This window comes from Staurois parvus, unplaced genomic scaffold (genome assembly GCF_062004578.1).
Source record: "Staurois parvus isolate SC_StPar_1 unplaced genomic scaffold, SC_StPar_1.0 ptg001041l, whole genome shotgun sequence".
In the NCBI taxonomy this organism is placed as follows: Eukaryota; Metazoa; Chordata; class Amphibia; order Anura; family Ranidae; genus Staurois; species Staurois parvus.
Genome location: NW_028318837.1, coordinates 746,487 through 765,000, shown reverse-complemented (window position 1 = coordinate 765,000; position 18,514 = coordinate 746,487). Strand labels below are relative to the sequence as shown.

Sequence of the window (18,514 nt, the reverse complement as noted above, 5' to 3'; positions counted from 1 at the left end):
GACATTTGTAAACACAGAACTGAACAGACACCAGACTTTACACGACTAAGTCATCTCTGAGCCAGCATCATGGTCCAGCAAGTAATGGGTGACATTGGATGATGGCTGAATAAAGATGGCGCTGTTCTTCTGGGGAGAAAAGCAGACAAAGGGGTTGTCAGGGGGAGCACTGTGATCTCAATGGCAGATAATAAATACCTGGAAGAGTTATACTGACACATCACTTGGCATGCTGCATTTAATACATTTGATGACAGGTCCTCGTTAATTGTGTGACAGGACCCCATATTTGTTATACCTGTACATTAGTCACAGCGTGAATTGTGTATATATAGCCGTGAGGTGACACTGGACAGACATAACTGAAGGGTGTTTTTCTTATTGGCAGATAAACTGTGTGACGTTCCCGCACCCGGACACCATGCCGGAACAACAGCTGTTAAAACCCGGAGAGTGGAGTTACTGCGATTACTTCTGGGTAAGTGAACTTCTAATGTATTAAAGGAATTAGAGTTTTCACAGATGAGCGGAGCCAGATCACTATAGACGGAGCTATCAACAGAATAATTCTCTTATCAGGCGATGCCGGGCAGACAGGCCGGAAAACGTCAAATTGACATTTATTATCAGGAATCAATTAAAATTTGATACAAGAAAGGACAATGGCTGACGGGGCTGTATTAATGAGACGGGTAAAAAGGGCCCCAGGGACACCAAAACACCACAATCAAGATTGTTAGAGTCCCCAAGATCTTTAAGGTGAAAAATCTGGCACCATACCGTGGAAATACTTCTCTTCCCAATATGACCACAAATATTCCAGTTAGATACATTTTAAAAAGGTGTTCTCCACCAGAGAACCAGGGCTCAACAAATTCTCCCAAAACCTGCTATGCCCCAGCAGTAAAGCATAACGTTTATATTCACACAATAAAAGTATAGGAATGTAAAACATGTATTGAAATACTGGAAGGCTCTGGATGAGGCTGGGTGTCACTGGGGTGGGATGGGAGTTCTGGAGGTGGTTAGGGGACTCTGCAGCAGACCTGGTGGCCATGTAGGAATTAGTTTTTTGGATGGTTGGGTGGCATTGTGGAGGGCTGGAAGATCTGCAGCGGGTTGGGAGAGCACTATGGGAGGCTGCTCATTACTGTGAGAGGTTGGGTGGCACTGTTGAGGCTTCTCAGAGCACCTGAGGGCACTGTGGGCCACTACAGGAGGTTGGGTGGCACCATGGGAGGTTTAGAGAAATGCAGCTGGATGGGGGACCAGGAGATGGGAGTCCACAGTTTGCCAGTGGGCCACAGCCTGAGAACCCTAACCTACAGAATCCTGCAATCAGAATAATGTACAATTGTTACTACAATTGTGTAACAGCCTTCAAATTCTAAATATAGTCTGGAGTCTACAATAAAGAGAAATATTTCAGTAAATACATAGAAAATGGCCAATACCCATGGTTCTCAACATTTTTGTCACTAGAGCCTGGTAAATTTTCCTAAAACCTTCCATGCCCCAACAGTAACAAATAACGTTTATACATGCCCAAAAGTATAGGGATGCAAAACATATATTGAAATGCTCTGGATGGGGTTGGGTGTCACTGTGAGCAATATATGGGATGACATTTCGGGAGAGGGCTGGAAAGCACTGTGGGAGTTTGGAGGGCACTGTGGGACACTGTTGTAGGTTGGGGGCACTGTGCAGGGCTTAAGGATATGCAGAGGACTAGTGGGTACTATTGAGAGACTGAAGTGCATGGTGGGAGGTTAGGAGGAACTGTGCAGACTGAGGGTTCTCAGGGGGTCTGGGAGCTTTTTGAGCCACTATGGGAGGTTGGGGGACACTCTGGGGGTAGGAAGTACTGTGAATGTTTAAGGGAACTAGAGCTGGCTGGAGGCCCAAGAGATGAGAGGCCATGGCTTAGTGGCTGGAAACCACTGGCCTAGAGAACGTCAGAATTAGAATAATGTATAATTGTCACTCCAATAGAGTAATAGCCTTCAAATGCCTAATAGTCTGGAGTCTTAAATATATGGAAATATTTATATTAATTACATAGAACATATCTTAGAGCAGTGGTTCCCAAATGTTTTTGAGACCAAGCCAGGTAAATTCTTCCAAAACCTTCCATGCCTAAACAGTAACGAATAAAGTCAAACAATAAAAGTATGGGAATGTAGCACATGCATTAAATTGCAGGGAGGCTGTGGATGGGGCTGGATGTTACTTGGGGGTAGGGAGAGTGGGTTGTGGAGGGGGTTAGGGATCTCTGCAACATACTTGATGGCCCTGTAAGGATGAGGTTTCTGAAGGGAACTGGGAAGCACTGTGGTAAGTTGAGGGGCACTGTGGGACATTGTTGGAGGTTGGGGCACTGTTGAGGGATGCAGGATCTGCAGTAGGCTGGGGGGCAATGTGGGAGGCCCTGCAGCACTGTGAGAGGTTGGGGGTACCGTGGAGGCTGAGCATTCTCAGAAGCCACTGTAGGCCACTATGGGAGGTTGGAAGGCACTATGTGACCTGAGAGGCACTGGGGAAGCTTGGTGGTTGGGAACCACTTGACTAGAGATCCCTGAAATCAGAATAATTTGTAATTGTTACTTCAATTGAGTAATAGCTTTCAAATTCCTAATATAGTCTGCAGTATACAGAAATATTTCAGTAAATACATAGAAAATGGCCAAGACCCATGGTTCTCAACCTTTTTGAGATCATGGCCCGATAAAATCTTCCAAAACCTTCCATGGCAAACAGTAAAAAATAATGTTTATATTCACACAATAAAAGTATAGGCGTGCAAAACATTTATTGAAATGCTTGAAGGCTCTGCATGGGGTTTGGTATCACTGTGGAGAAAGTAGGGGATTTTGGAGGGGGTTAGGGAAATCTTCTGCAGATCTGGTGGCCCTGTAGGGTATGAGGTTTCTGGAAGAGGTTAAGAGCAGTGCAGGATACTGTTGGAGGTTGGGGGCATTGTGGAGGGCTGGAGGCTCTGCAGCAGGCACTGTGGGAAGCTGAGGGCTTTCAGGGGGATCAGGGGCACTGTGGGACAGTATAGAATGTTGAGGAGCACTATGGAATCTGGGAGGCACTGTGGGAGATTAAGGGATCTGGAAACATGGAAGAAGAGGGGCAGCGGCTTGTAAGTGGGCCATGGCCCAATCGTTGGGAACTGCTGGCTTAGAGAACCACGGAATCAGAGTAATGTCTACTTGTTTCTGCAACAGAGTAATGGCCTAAATTTCCTCATATAGTCCGCAGTCTGAAATATATACTGTCCTGAAAACTAAAACAAAAGGCAAATAACTACATATATGACCACCGTAGACCATCACTCCATAGGGTGTATTTATGAAAAAATGATCATAGCTATTCATCCAACAAAACTGCTGGTACATTCGTTTTGTGTGAATGGGACAAAATCAAATGATCTCCTTCTATTTCCCATACAAGTTGAATGTATTTCTTAAAAAAAAAGAAGACCTACCTCTGGTAGTAAGAGTCAGACTCTCTCACAATTAAATTACAGGACAGACTTTCCCACTGCCAGTCTGATTTTAGCTTTTAGCTGGTGCACGGCTCAGTAGATTGATGACTTTTTGTGTGTGTTGAGCTTCCCGTGAATTGTCCCACTTGTGGTTCCATCACTGAGGAGATATTTTTTAATTGATCACAATGGGTACATGCGCTGACCTGATGCATTTCTTCCACAGGCAGACAAGAAGGATCCTCAGGGGAACACGATGGTCACTGGGTTCGAGGAACTCCTACAGAAGCAGCTGAAGGGGAAGCAGATGCAGAAGGAAATGGCTGAATTTATCAGAGAACGGTAATTCAAATTCTGCTGCCAGCTGCAGAACATCAATTGTATGATTGTGTCAGGATCCACTGGATTGAGAGGGAGGGCAGGGGGGGGGGATCTGCTAGCATATTTCAAGTAATTAGCAAAGAGACTTTATGACCAGTATCAGACAAGTGCATATGTGCATGAAATGAGCTCCTCTGGGGCGGGACTTAATGTGGTGATTGGCCGTGAACATTTAGCATGTAATGTCCAATAATTCTGGAGAAATTAGGTTGTAAACCCAATATTGAAAGTCCTAAAACACAACCTATTCTATCAGGGAATATTTTTTGGGGGGGAATCAGTTTACACACTCTTCTCCTTTTTCACGCCTTTCAGCTACAACTGCTTTTGCATCTCCTCCCTTCTGCTTATTAAACACACATTTGCCTACCATTGGCTGCCCACACCATAGTAATGAAATATCTCAAATATGTGGATGAGTGATTTTGACAGTTGGTGTTATCGATAAATTATCAGTTTTGGCTTTGGCAATATCAGCCTCTAACTTTCTTCTAAATTTGCATTTTAAAAAATTACACGTTGGGGAAAAAAAACTTTCCGTTCAACAACAAAGCAAAAAAAAGTTTTTTTAAAAAAAATGCTCCTCTTTATATTTTTACTTCCTTTTTCTTTCTGCAAAAAAAAGAAATCGAATAATAAAAAATGAGAAAAAAAGATTGAATATACCAAAAAATAAAAAAAAAACTCATAAAGTCCATTGCACCTTAAATATTTTTTAAATGGTAAAACTGAAAATGGTCAATTTTGCATATCTCTACCCAAAACCTGAATTGCATAAATTTGTTTGCAGTCATGCAGTCACCTCTTAAATATGGCAGATTTTAGTAACTCAAGAGCGTTAAGATTTCTGGGACATATCTGCCATTTCTGCACAAACTGTAACACTGTATGCATGCTAAGGACTGGTCTGCATTCATATTGAGAATAGTTGGGTTTGACATGTTCCCTCTCTTTAGGACTGTTGGGCGCACCCATTGCAGTCCCTGAAAATCACAATGCACAGCAAGCCCATTCCACCTGCCATTGTGCACAATGACATACACAGTTCATCATCAAACACTTCTGCTTGCGTCAATTTCTTATATGCACTTTTTCCTTTATATTGGCAGGATAAAGATAGAAGAAGAATACGCAAAGAACTTGGCAAAGCTTTCCCAGAATTCACTGGCATTCCAAGAGGAGGGGTGAGTAATTGTGTGTGAAAACGTATCCAGTTGTGGACACTGGCCATACTACACATGGCCATAAATCCCAATAAAGTGCACAAGGAGTATGTAGTATGTCCTTCTGCCACTCCCTCCAGTCAGCAATTCCCGGTTGTCAAAATGCAGCTGGGAGTTGCTGTATAAATAGGGCAACTATAGATGCTGCTGTCAAAAAAATGAAACATTTGACACAGCTAGAGAGATACAAAGTAGCATTGTTGATGAACATTGTTCAGACAGGAGATAGAGAGATACAAAGTAACATTGTTTATAAACATTGATCCGATGGAACATTGTTACTTTTGTATCTACTCTTTCATTCTTCTTCAGATCAAAGGAATGAGCTTTTATCTGCAGATGATATCAGTTAAAGCAACCTGACGACATTATTTTATTAAATGTGTTCCTGTTTATCCCTATATTAACTCATGTATGCTAAACAGCCATATTTACCTCCTTCTTCCCCTTTTCCCTTTATTATTTTCTATGCCGTTTTATTTTTATATTCCCATTTTCTAATATGGTTTGAATATTTTTTGTTTTTACTATTTTAATTTGTAATTGTTTTGTTTGTTAATTTTTGAACCACTTCCTGTCCGCCCTATAGCAGAAATACTGCTACAGGGCAGCACGGGTGCGCAAAATCACATATATACACGTGATTTTGCATTTTTGGGTAGGTGGTTTGCTCGTACCCTACCCTCACCGCCATTCGCAGCCGCAGCTGTCAATCACCGGGCCCCGGCCAGTAATTACCTCCTGGCACCCAGTCATTACCGAGCATCTCCGATGGGGAGGAACACTGTTTTGTTTAGTCTTCCTCCCTGTCAGCTTGGGCACACAGCACAGCCATCCTGATCATTGTGATTACAGTGAAGCACACCCCCCCCCCCCCTGGTAAAACATTCCCTACATATAGTTAACCCTTTGATCACCTCTCATGTTAACCCCTTCCTGAACAGTGTCATTAGTAGAGTCTCAGTGCTTTTTTCTAGCACTGATCATTGTATTGGTGTCACTGGGGATGTCAGTGACACCAAGTTAGTTCCCCCCCAGGGTCAGAATGTCTTCCGCAGTCCCGCTAAAAGTCGCTGATCGCCTCCATTAATAGTAGAAAAAAAAATCCCAGTATCTATACCGCCATTTGTAAACACTATAACTTTCACGTAAACTATTAATTTACACAAATTGGGATTTTTTTTTTTAGCAAAGACTTGTAGCAGAATACATTTTGGCCTAAATTTATGATGAAATTTGATTTTTTTTATTTTTTTACTGGACATGTGTAATAGCAAAAAGTCCAAAATATTGTTTTTTTCTCCAAATTGTCGGTTTTTTTTTTTTTTTTAAAGTGCAAAAAAAAAAAAAGTGTACAGGCGATCAAATACCACCAAAAGAAAGCTCAATTCGTGGGAAAAAAAGACATAAATTTCATTTGGGTGCAGTGTTGCATGACCGCGCAATTGTCAGTTAAAGTAACGCAGCTCCGTAACGCAAAAAATGGCCTGGTCAGGAAGGGGGGGGGGGGTAAATCTTCAGGAGCGTGAGTGGGTATTGTCACCTTTAACCGCTTCCACGCCGCCCTTTAGCAGAAATACTGCTACAGGGTGGCACGGGTGCGCAAAATCACATATATATATATATATATATATATATATATATATATGTGATAGTGCATTTCCAGGTAGGGGGCCCATGCGCGCCCTACCTGCGCTGCCGTTCGCAGCCTCGGCTGTTAATCACTGGGTCCTGGACGGTGATTCCCCGCCGGCACCCAGCGATCTCTGAGGATTTCCAATGGGGGAGAGACCTGTGTATAAACAATACAGATCTCTCCCTACACTACATAGTAAAACAGCACACAGTTAACCCTTTGATCGCCCCTCATGTTAGCCCCTTCCTGCCCAGTGCCATTAGTACAGTGTCAGTGCTTTTTATTAGCACTGATCACTGTATTGGTGTCACTGGGGATGTCGGTGACACCAAGTCAGTTCCCCCCTGTGTCAGAATGCCTGCCGCAGTCTCGCTATAAATCGCTGATCACCGCCATTACTAGTTGAAAAAAAAAATTCCGCCATTCATAAATGCTATAACTTCACGTAAACCAATTAATTTACACAAATTGAGATTTTGGTTTAGCAAAGACATGGAGCAGAATATATTTTGGCCTAAATTTATGATGAAATTTGATTTTTTTAATTTTTTTACTGAACATGTTTAATAGCAAAAAGGGTTTTTTTCAAAATTGTCGGTCTTTTTTTGTTTATAGCGCAAAAAATAAAAAGCGCACAGGCAATCAAATACCACCGAAAGAAATCCCTATTTGTGGAAAAAAAGGATGTAAATCTCATTTGGGTGCAGCGTTGCATGACCGCGCAATCATCAGTTAAAGTAACGCAGCGCTGTATCGCAAAACATGGCCTGGTCAGGAAGAGGGGGGTGAATCCTCTGCAGGGCAAGGGGTTAAAAAAAAAAAAGAATTGTTATCGTTATTTTTTTGTCTATGCGTTGCATAAAAAATAATTTTTACAAGACAGTACATCATCAAAAAGCAGCTTTCTAACAATTGTTTTTTTTTTTTACCAAAACTGGAAAACAAAAAGCAGTACCTGTGTGAAAAGCCTCAGACAGAAGCAGCATTTCTGGTTATTAATCTTAACCAGTTACCCCTCGTTCACATCTGTGCGGGTGGTGCCGCTGCGGATCTGCTTGAAAATCCGTGCAGCCGGCTGCACCACCTGCACAGAGAAATGCGGACCCATTTTAGTTCTAACCCCAGGTTGACACCAAGGCGGCCGTCCGGGCCGTGTTTTGCATGGGCACGAGAGCCCGTTCATTTGAATGGACTCCCGTGCCCGTGACACGCAGGGAAGAAGTCCCTGCACTTCTTTGGAAAACGCAGCCCGCACCTGAACCTCGGTTCCCAGTACGGTTTCAGTTTCCAGTGCGGGCGGCGTGCCTTTAGAACTAATGACACCCGCCCGCGGGTCCGCAATTCTCTGGTGGGTGGTGCGGCTGCACGGATTTTCATGCGGATCTGCAGCGGCACCACCCGCACAGATGTGAATCTAGGGTTCGAACTAATGGCACCCGCCCGTGGGTCTGTATTCCTCTGTGCGGGTGGTGCGGCTGCACGGATTTTCATGCGGATCCGCAGCGGCACCACCCGCACAGATGTGAACCTAGGGTTAGAACTAATGGTACCTGCCCGCGGGTCCGCAATTCTCTGCGCGGGTGTTGCGGCTGCAGGATTTTCATGCGGATCTGCAGCGGCACCACCCACACAGATGTGAACCTAGGGTTAGAACTAATGGCACCTACCCGCGGGTCCGCAATTCTCTGTGCGGGTGTTGTGGCTGCATGGATTTTCATGCGGATCCGCAGCAGCACCACCCGCACAGATGTGAGCCTTGGATTACAACTAATGGCACCCGCCTGCGGGTCTGCAATTCTCTGTGCGGGTGTTGTGGCTGCATGGATTTTTGTGCGCATCTGCAGCGGCACCACTTGCACAGATGTGAACCTAGGGTTAGAATTAATGGCACCCGCCCGCGGGCCCGCAATTCTTTGTGCAGGTGTTGTGGCTGCATGGATTTTCATGCGGATCCACAGCAGCACCATCCGCACAGATGTGAACCTAGGGTTGAATTAATGGCACCCGCCCGCGGGTCCGCAATTCTCTGTTTGGGTGGTGCGGCTGCATGGATTTTTGTGTGCATCCGCAGCAGCACCACCCGCACATATGTGAGCCTAGGGTAATGGCACTGGAAAACCCAACCATACCGTGAACCGAGGTTCCCGTGCGGGCTGCGTTTTTCAAAGAAGTGCAGGGACTTCTTTCCCTGCGTGTCACAGGAATGGGAGTCCATTCAAATTAATGGGCTCTCATGCCCGTGCAAAATTCGTCCCGCACGGCCGCATAGATGTGAACCGGGGGTTAGGAGTTGTCATTGCTTTTGGTACTAGTATGCATCTCAGCAGTGTGGGAATGGCAGCTTCCATCAGAGGCTTCTCAGATATTTGTCCTTGGCCATCCCCCTCTGATGGCAGCAATAACAGCAGTCCTTTATCATCTTGGGGAAAAACAAACCAATGGAAGGGGAGGGGCCGGACAATGCGATTTCAGCCGCAGAGCGACAACCCTGCCGCTTGTATTATGTGATAAGCATTATCGCCGCCGTGCCGCCATTGTGCAGATAAATGACGGGGCACTTCTATCTCTTCCTGTACAGAATCCCCTGTGATCTGCTTCTCTCACCCGCTTCGCGGAATGTATCCCGTACATCGCTTGGAGCGACAAAGTATCTTTCTGTTGTTATCTTCCGTTCACAAAGGATTTTTATTCTCAGTCATGTGACTACATTTCAGATCTCATTGGACTGAAAATAACTGTCACTTTTTTTTTTTTTTTTGAAAATATGGATTCTTATCCTGGCATGTTAGGTTTGCGAATGAAGTAGAATCCAATATGCCTTCTGAGATGTTTGAAACGCGTTCAAAGGCGGAATCGTCGTCGCCGGAAAACCGCCATTTGCAATTAAAGGCAACTCGCCGCTTTTTAAAAACATGAAAGAAGTAGAGCAGCTTTGTGATAAAAGTGAATCATAATCTCGTTCGTCATGGCAGGTTGAGCCGCGCTCGGCAGCTCGCAAAAACATCGACCAAACAGCTTTACTGGTGGATGTGGGAGGAGCTTATGGAAATGTCTTGGAGGGGGAAGGGCACAGTCTGCCATATTGCTGCTCAGATATGAAAGAAGATACCCCGGCTTCCCTGTAGATGAGCACTACATACATAGAGAAGAGAGCTCAACCTTTCTGTATATGTTACCATTGAAAGACACATTCGGTGATATTGGACAGGGTCCCTGTGCAACTGAACTCAGACATGAAGATTTGCTCTGTTCTGCGAACATCTGGAAATGTTAATTGTACTTAAATCTAGCTTTTGTAATGCTCTTCTGGTACCTAGGCACCCCTGAAATCCGTGAACTTCCTGTGCCTAGGCACTCCTGATATCAGTGTGCTTCTTGTGCCTAGGCATTCCTGATATCAGTGCGCTTCCTGCTCCTAGGCAGTCCTGATATCAGTGTGCTTCCAGTGCCTAGGCAGTCCTGATATCAGTGCACTTCCTGTGCCTAGGCACTTCTGATATCGCAGCACTTCCTGTGCCTACGCACTCCTGATACCAGTGCACTGTCTGTGCCTATTCTTGATACATTTACACTGTCTGTGCCTACGCACTCCTGGTGTCAGTGCACTTCTTGTGCCTAGGCACTCATGATACCAGTGTACTTCCTATGCCTAGGCACTCCTGATACCAGTTCACTTCCTGTGCCTAGGCATTTGTGATACCTGTGCACTTCCTGTGCCTTGGCCCTTCTGATTACTGTGCGTTTCCTATGCATAGGCACCCCTGATATCAGCCTTTTCCCTTGTAATTTCAGTGTGTTTCCTATGCCTGGTATTCCTGATACCTGTGCACGTCCTGTGCCTAGGGACTCCTGATACCAGTGCACTTGCTGTGCCTAGGCACTCATGATACATGTGCACTTCCTGTGCCTAGTCACTTCTTGTACCAGTGCACTTTCTGTGCCTAGGCATCCTTGATACCTATGTACTTCCTGTGCCTTGGACCTCCTGGTACCAGTGCACTATCTGTTCCTAGGCATTCTTGATACATTTGCACTGTCTGTACCTACGCACTCCTGGTACCAGTGCACTGTCTGTCCCTAGGCATTCTTGATACATTTGTACTTCCTGTGCCTAGGCATTTTTGATACCTGTGCACTTCCTGTGCCTTGGTACTTCTGACAACTGTGCCTTTCCTATGCATTGGCACCCATGATATCAGCCTTTCCCCCTTTAATTCCATTGTGTTTCCTTTGCCTTGGTATTCCTGATACCAGTGCACTTCCTGTGCTTAGGCACTCATGATACATGTGCACTTCCTGTGCCTAGGCACTTCTTGTACCAGTGCACTTCCTGTGCTTAGGCATTCTTGATACATGTGCACTTTCTGTGCCTTGGACCTCCTGATAACTATGTATTTCCTGTGCATAGGCACCCCTAATAGTGTTTTTTCCTGTAATTGCAGTGTGTTACCTTTGCCTAGACATTCCTGATACCTGTGTAATTCCTGTGCCTAGGCATTCTTGATACCTGTGCTTATCCTGTGCCTAGGTACTCCTGATAATTGCATTTCCTATGCCTAGGCACTCCTAATCTGCAGCTTCATAGTTGTATATCTGCAGTGTGAGATAACCTGCCTCTGTTTGTTAGTCTCACCAGATTTGGTGATGTCACTACCGTGCCGCTCACTCTTCTCCTAGCTGGAGGGAAAACTGTACCTGAGGACCTGCAGTGCAAGGATTTACTGTGTATGCTTCTGCTTCATCCACTCTGTAGATCTGCATTTCTTCATCTGGATCATTACCCCACCATTCATCAGATCACCACTCATTAGGGGAGGGGAAGGGGCAGCTCTGACATGAGGATGCAAAGCCCCACTCCTGTACCAAGATGGTCACCTCCACACAGAGACACGATGCAGAACAATGTATTGTTAATCAGTAATAGGGAAATGGTCAGCTGTAAGGAGATCACAGGCTATACTGGCGATTATTCCTTTGTCCTCTGCTTGCCTGTTTTGGGCACAGCTTCCACAGTACAGGTTCTCTTTAAAATAAATTGCAGCTGACACCTGGACTGCCTGTGCTGCCATCATTCAGCATCAGGGGCGTACAGAGTATGTAACCTTTTAAGATGACAGATTATAATTAGAGATGAGCGAAGAAATGAAAAATTCGATTCGACTGATTCGGCGAATTCGTGGACAATATTCGATTCGAGTCGAATAAATTCGCTGTGAATTTAACTTAAAAAAGGGTGTTTCTAGGCTTCAGAGAGACTTAATATTAGTGCAGAACACTGTACCTTTAATTTAAATGCCCTTGGAGTCTGCTGGGGAAGAGAAATAATACTGTCAGTCAGTATGACATGCAGATGAGTGCCGTCGATCTTAGAATCACCGCACACTTCACTCATTTGGGCAGTCACGGGGCCAAAACCAGAGTGTGGAGCCACAGTGTGGCGGTGGAGGCAGCAGCAATGGGAGGCCATACAGCACCCTATGACAAAAATGGAAACCACCAGCAGTGTGAGGAGACCTGAAAGTGGCACATGGCAGAGTGTGGCGATAGAGACAGCAGCAATGGGAGGCCGTACAGGGACCCATGACACACTCTGGACCTGGCAGCAGCATGAGGAGGCGGTACAGGGGCCCATGACAGATTACGGGCCTGGCAGCAGCATGAGGAGTCGGTACAGGGGCCCATGGCAGATTACGGGCCTGGCAGCAGCAATGGGAGGCCGTACAGGGACCCATGACACACTCTGGACCTGGCAGCAGCATGGGGAGGCGGTACAGGGGCCCATGACAGATTACGGGCCTGGCAGCAGCATGAGGAGTCGGTACGGGGGCCCATGACACACTCTGGACCTGGCAGCAGCATGAGGAGGCGGTACAGGGGCGCATGACAGATTACGAGCCTGGCAGCAGCAACTTGGACAGGAGGACGTTCAGCTTCTGCACCGTCGGGTGCGTGCTCGCAAACTGTTGTCTCTTGGAAACGGATTCCAAGAAAGACTGCTGACGGAATCCGTGAAGAGGAGTAGCAGGAGAAGGAGCATCTGAACGAGCGGAATATGCCAACAAGCGACAACAGTGGCCCATGACAGATTACGGGCCTGGCAGCAGCATGAGGAGTCGGTACGGGGGCCCATGGCAGATTACGGGCCTGGCAGCAGCTATGGGAGGCCCGTAATCTGCCAGCACCCTATGACAAAAAATGGAACCCACCAGCAGTGTGAGGAGACCTGAAAGTGGCACATGGCAGAGTGTGGCGATGGAGACAGCAGCAATGGGAGGCCGTACAGGGACCCATGAGAGACTCTGGACCTGGCAGCAGCATGAGGAGGCGGTATAGGGGCCCATGGCAGATTAGGGGCCTGGCAGCAGCTATGGGAGGCCCGTAATCTGCCAGCACCCTATGACAAAAAATGGAACACACCAGCAGTGTGAGGAGACCTGAAAGTGGCACATGGCAGAGTGTGGCGATGGAGGCAGCAGCAATGGGAGGCCGTACAGGGACCCATGAGAGACTCTGGACTTGGCAGCAGCATGAGGAGGCGGTATAGGGGCCCATGGCAGATTAGGGGCCTGGCAGCAGCTATGGGAGGCCCGTAATCTGCCAGCACCCTATGACAAAAAATGGAACACACCAGCAGTGTGAGGAGACCTGAAAGTGGCACATGTTTGGGGCATGATTCATGGCGGATTTAGTCAGTTGTGTCAGGAACTGGTGGTTTGAAATCCAGACTAATCCACGCCTGATTCATTTTCACAAACGTGAGTCTCTCCACACTTTGGGTGGACAGTCGTGTCCTCCGCGGAGTTGCAATACCTCCTGCCGCACTAAACACGCGCTCCGATGCCACGCTACTGGCCGGGCATGACAGCCTTTCAAGGGCAAATTCAGCTAGTTGGGGCCAAAGGTCAAGTTTCGTTGCCCAGTAGTCAAGGGGATTGTCTACCTCGGTTGGCAGGGTGCTGTCCAAGTAGGCCTAAGCCTGTTGTTTGAGCTCCTGCTCCAGGTCCACCTGATGCTGCTGCTGCTGCTGCGGCTGGTTAGTAGTTTCCTCACTGCGCTGGTGAAGAAAGCTACTCATCATCGACTGCAGACTGAGGCAGCCGCTGCTGGTGGAGCTGCCACTGCTCCTACCACCCCACCCCTCCCCTGCTGCCATGGCAGCGGAACACGAGCGCACAGGGCCCACAGTGTCTGAGGATGGACGTTGGCGCAGACAGGCAGAGACCAGCTGACTACATAGGTGTTTTTTATAGTACGTTATTTTGGCCTCCTTCTCAGCAGGTGTGAAAAAGGCCACCATTTTTGAACGGTAGCGAGGGTCCAACAAGGTGGACAGCCAAAAGTCATCCCTCTGTCTGATGGTTATTATTCGGCTGTCGCTACGCAAGCAACCGAGCATGCTATGGGCCATTTGTGCCAAGGAATGCGAGGGACTCCCTGCCTCCATCTCCACAGCATACTGCCACGGTGCGTCTAGGTCCTCTGTCTCCTCTTCCTCCTCCTCTACCAGATGCTCCTGCTCCTCCACTCCTGTCCGCTGAGTGGAAAAACCACCCATTTCACTCAATAATTCCTGAGCACCAATGTCCTCCTCTACCTCCTCCTCTTCTTCCAGTCCTGCCCCCACAGGGGCCATGTGGCGTTGAGATCTGTGCGCCACGTCTACCGCACCCTGACCAGCCATTGTTAACAGCATTTGTTCCAGGACGTGCAACAGAGGAATGACGTCGTTCATCCCATAGTCCTGCCGACTCACGAATAGCGTGGCCTCCTCAAAGGGCCTGAGCAAGCGCAGGTGTCACGCATGAGCTGCCAATGGCTGACATCTAAGTTACACAGGGAGTACCTTTATCTGCTTTTAACATCAGGAAATCTGTGATGGCCTTTTGCTGTTCGTAAAGGCGGTCTAACATATGTAGGGTTGAATTCCACCTTGTTGCAACGTCACAGCATGAGGAGTCGGTATAGGGGCCCATGGCAGATTAGGGGCCTGGCAGCAGTTATGGGAGGCCCATAATCTGCCAGCACCCTATGACAAAAAATGGAACACACCAGCAGTGTGAGGAGACCTGAAAGTGGCACATGGCAGAGTGTGGCGATGGAGACAGCAGCAATGGGAGGCCGTACAGGGACCCATGAGAGACTCTGGACCTGGCAGCAGCATGAGGAGGCGGTATATAGGGGCCTACGGCAGATTAGGGGCCTGGCAGCAGCTATAGGAGGCCCGTAATCTGCCAGCACCCTATGTCAAAAAATTCAACACACCAGCAGTGTGTGAGGAGACCTGAAAGTGGCACATGGCAGAGTGTGGCGATGGAGACAGCAGCAATGGGAGGCCGTACAGGGACCCATGACAGACTCTGGACTTGGCAGCAGCATGAGGAGGCGGTATATAGGGGCTTATGGCAGATTAGGGGCCTGGCAGCAGCTATAGGAGGCCCGTAATCTGCCAGCACCCTATGTCAAAAAATTCAACACACCAGCAGTGTGAGGAGACCTGAAAGTGGCACATGGCAGAGTGTGGCGATGGAGACAGCAGCAATGGGAGGCCGTACAGGGACCCATGACAGACTCTGAACTTGGCAGCAGCATGAGGAGGCGGTATATAGGGGCCCATGGCAGATTAGGGGCCTGGCAGCAGCTATAGGAGGCCCGTAATCTGCCAGCACCCTATGTCAAAAAATTCAACACACCAGCAGTGTGAGGAGACCTGAAAGTGGCACATGGCAGAGTGTGGCGATGGAGACAGCAGCAATGGGAGGCCGTACAGGGACCCATGACAGACTCTGGACTTGGCAGCAGCATGAGGAGGCGGTATATAGGGGCCCATGGCAGATTAGGGGCCTGGCAGCAGCTATGGGAGGCCCGTAATCTGCCAGCACCCTATGTCAAAAAATTCTACACACCAGCAGTGTGTGAGGAGACCTGAAAGTGGCACATGGCAGAGTGTGGCGATGGAGACAGCAGCAATGGGAGGCCGTACAGGGACCCATGACAGACTCTGGACTTGGCAGCAGCATGAGGAGGCGGTATATAGGGGCCCATGGCAGATTAGGGGCCTGGCAGCAGCTATGGGAGGCCCGTAATCTGCCAGCACCCTATGTCAAAAAATTCAACACACCAGCAGTGTGTGAGGAGACCTGAAAGTGGCACATGGCAGAGTGTGGCGATGGAGAAAGCAGCAATGGGAGGCCGTACAGGGACCCATGAGAGACTCTGGACCTGGCAGCAGCATGAGGAGGCGGTATATAGGGGCCTATGGCAGATTAGGGGCCTGGCAGCAGCTATGTGAGGCCCGTAATCTGCCTGCACCCTATGTCAAAAAATTAAACACACCAGCAGTGTGAAGAGACCTGAAAGTGGCACATGGCAGAGTGTGGCGATGGAGACAGCAGCAATGGGAGGCCGTACAGGGACCATGACAGACTCTGGACTTGGCAGCAGCATGAGGAGGCGGTATATAGGGGCCCATGGCAGATTAGGGGCCTGGCAGCAGCTATGTGAGGCCCGTAATCTGCCTGCACCCTATGTCAAAAAATTTAACACACCAGCAGTGTGAAGAGACCTGAAAGTGGCACATGGCAGCAGAGTGTGGCGATGGAGACAGCAGCAATGGGAGGCCGTACAGGGACCCATGAGAGACTCTAGACTTGGCAGCAGCATGAGGAGGCGGTATATAGGGGCCCATGGCAGATTAGGGGCCTGGCAGCAGCTATGTGAGGCCCGTAATCTGCCTGCACCCTATGTCCAAAAATTAAACACACCAGCAGTGTGAAGAGACCTGAAAGTGGCACATGGCAGCAGAGTGTGGCGATGGAGACAGCAGCAATGGGAGGCCGTACAGGGACCCATGAGAGACTCTAGACTTGGCAGCAGCATGAGGAGGCGGTATATAGGGGCCCATGGCAGATTAGGGGCCTGGCAGCAGCTATGTGAGGCCCGTAATCTGCCTGCACCCTATGTCAAAAAATTAAACACACCAGCAGTGTGAAGAGACCTGAAAGTGGCACATGGCAGCAGAGTGTGGCGATGGAGACAGCAGCAATGGGAGGCCGTACAGGGACCATGACAGACTCTGGACTTGGCAGCAGCATGAGGAGGCGGTATATAGGGGCCCATGGCAGATTAGGGGCCTGGCAGCAGCTATGTGAGGCCCGTAATCTGCCTGCACCCTATGTCAAAAAATTAAACACACCAGCAGTGTGAAGAGACCTGAAAGTGGCACATGGCAGCAGAGTGTGGCGATGGAGACAGCAGCAATGGGAGGCCGTACAGGGACCCATGAGAGACTCTAGACTTGGCAGCAGCATGAGGAGGCGGTATATAGGGGCCCATGGCAGATTAGGGGCCTGGCAGCAGCTATGTGAGGCCCGTAATCTGCCTGCACCCTATGTCAAAAAATTAAACACACCAGCAGTGTGAAGAGACCTGAAAGTGGCACATGGCAGCAGAGTGTGGCGATGGAGACAGCAGCAATGGGAGGCCGTACAGGGACCATGACAGACTCTGGACTTGGCAGCAGCATGAGGAGGCGGTATATAGGGGCCCATGGCAGATTAGGGGCCTGGCAGCAGCTATGTGAGGCCCGTAATCTGCCTGCACCCTATGTCAAAAAATTAAACACACCAGCAGTGTGAAGAGACCTGAAAGTGGCACATGGCAGAGTGTGGCGATGGAGACAGCAGCAATGGGAGGCCGTACAGGGACCATGACAGACTCTGGACTTGGCAGCAGCATGAGGAGGCGGTATATAGGGGCCCATGGCAGATTAGGGGCCTGGCAGCAGCTATGTGAGGCCCGTAATCTGCCTGCACCCTATGTCAAAAAATTTAACACACCAGCAGTGTGAAGAGACCTGAAAGTGGCACATGGCAGAGTGTGGCGATGGAGACAGCAGCAATGGGAGGCCGTACAGGGACCATGACAGACTCTGGACTTGGCAGCAGCATGAGGAGGCGGTATATAGGGGCCCATGGCAGATTAGGGGCCTGGCAGCAGCTATGTGAGGCCCGTAATCTGCCTGCACCCTATGTCAAAAAATTTAACACACCAGCAGTGTGAAGAGACCTGAAAGTGGCACATGGCAGCAGAGTGTGGCGATGGAGACAGCAGCAATGGGAGGCCGTACAGGGACCATGACAGACTCTGGACTTGGCAGCAGCATGAGGAGGCGGTATATAGGGGCCCATGGCAGATTAGGGGCCTGGCAGCAGCTATGTGAGGCCCGTAATCTGCCTGCACCCTATGTCAAAAAATTAAACACACCAGCAGTGTGAAGAGACCTGAAAGTGGCACATGGCAGCAGAGTGTGGCGATGGAGACAGCAGCAATGGGAGGCCGTACAGGGACCATGACAGACTCTGGACTTGGCAGCAGCATGAGGAGGCGGTATATAGGGGCCCATGGCAGATTAGGGGCCTGGCAGCAGCTATGTGAGGCCCGTAATCTGCCTGCACCCTATGTCAAAAAATTTAACACACCAGCAGTGTGAAGAGACCTGAAAGTGGCACATGGCAGCAGAGTGTGGCGATGGAGAAAGCAGCAATGGGAGGCCGTACAGGGACCCATGAGAGACTCTGGACCTGGCAGCAGCATGAGGAGGCGGTATATAGGGGCCTATGGCAGATTAGGGGCCTGGCAGCAGCTATGTGAGGCCCGTAATCTGCCTGCACCCTATGTCAAAAAATTAAACACACCAGCAGTGTGAAGAGACCTGAAAGTGGCACATGGCAGAGTGTGGCGATGGAGACAGCAGCAATGGGAGGCCGTACAGGGACCATGACAGAC

The 18,514-nt window shown here is 48.6% G+C and overlaps 1 protein-coding gene across 1 annotated transcript in view; it reads left to right on the top strand.

Moving 5' to 3' along the window:
- GAS7 (growth arrest specific 7) overlaps positions 1-18,514 on the top strand; it is a 78,894-nt gene that overhangs the window by 21,959 nt on the left and 38,421 nt on the right. The window contains exons 2-4 of the mRNA XM_089657914.1: positions 389-478; positions 3,717-3,832; positions 4,981-5,055. Coding sequence (XP_089514040.1) covers positions 389-478; positions 3,717-3,832; positions 4,981-5,055 — 281 coding nt within the window. The remainder of the gene's footprint in view (positions 1-388; positions 479-3,716; positions 3,833-4,980; positions 5,056-18,514) is intronic.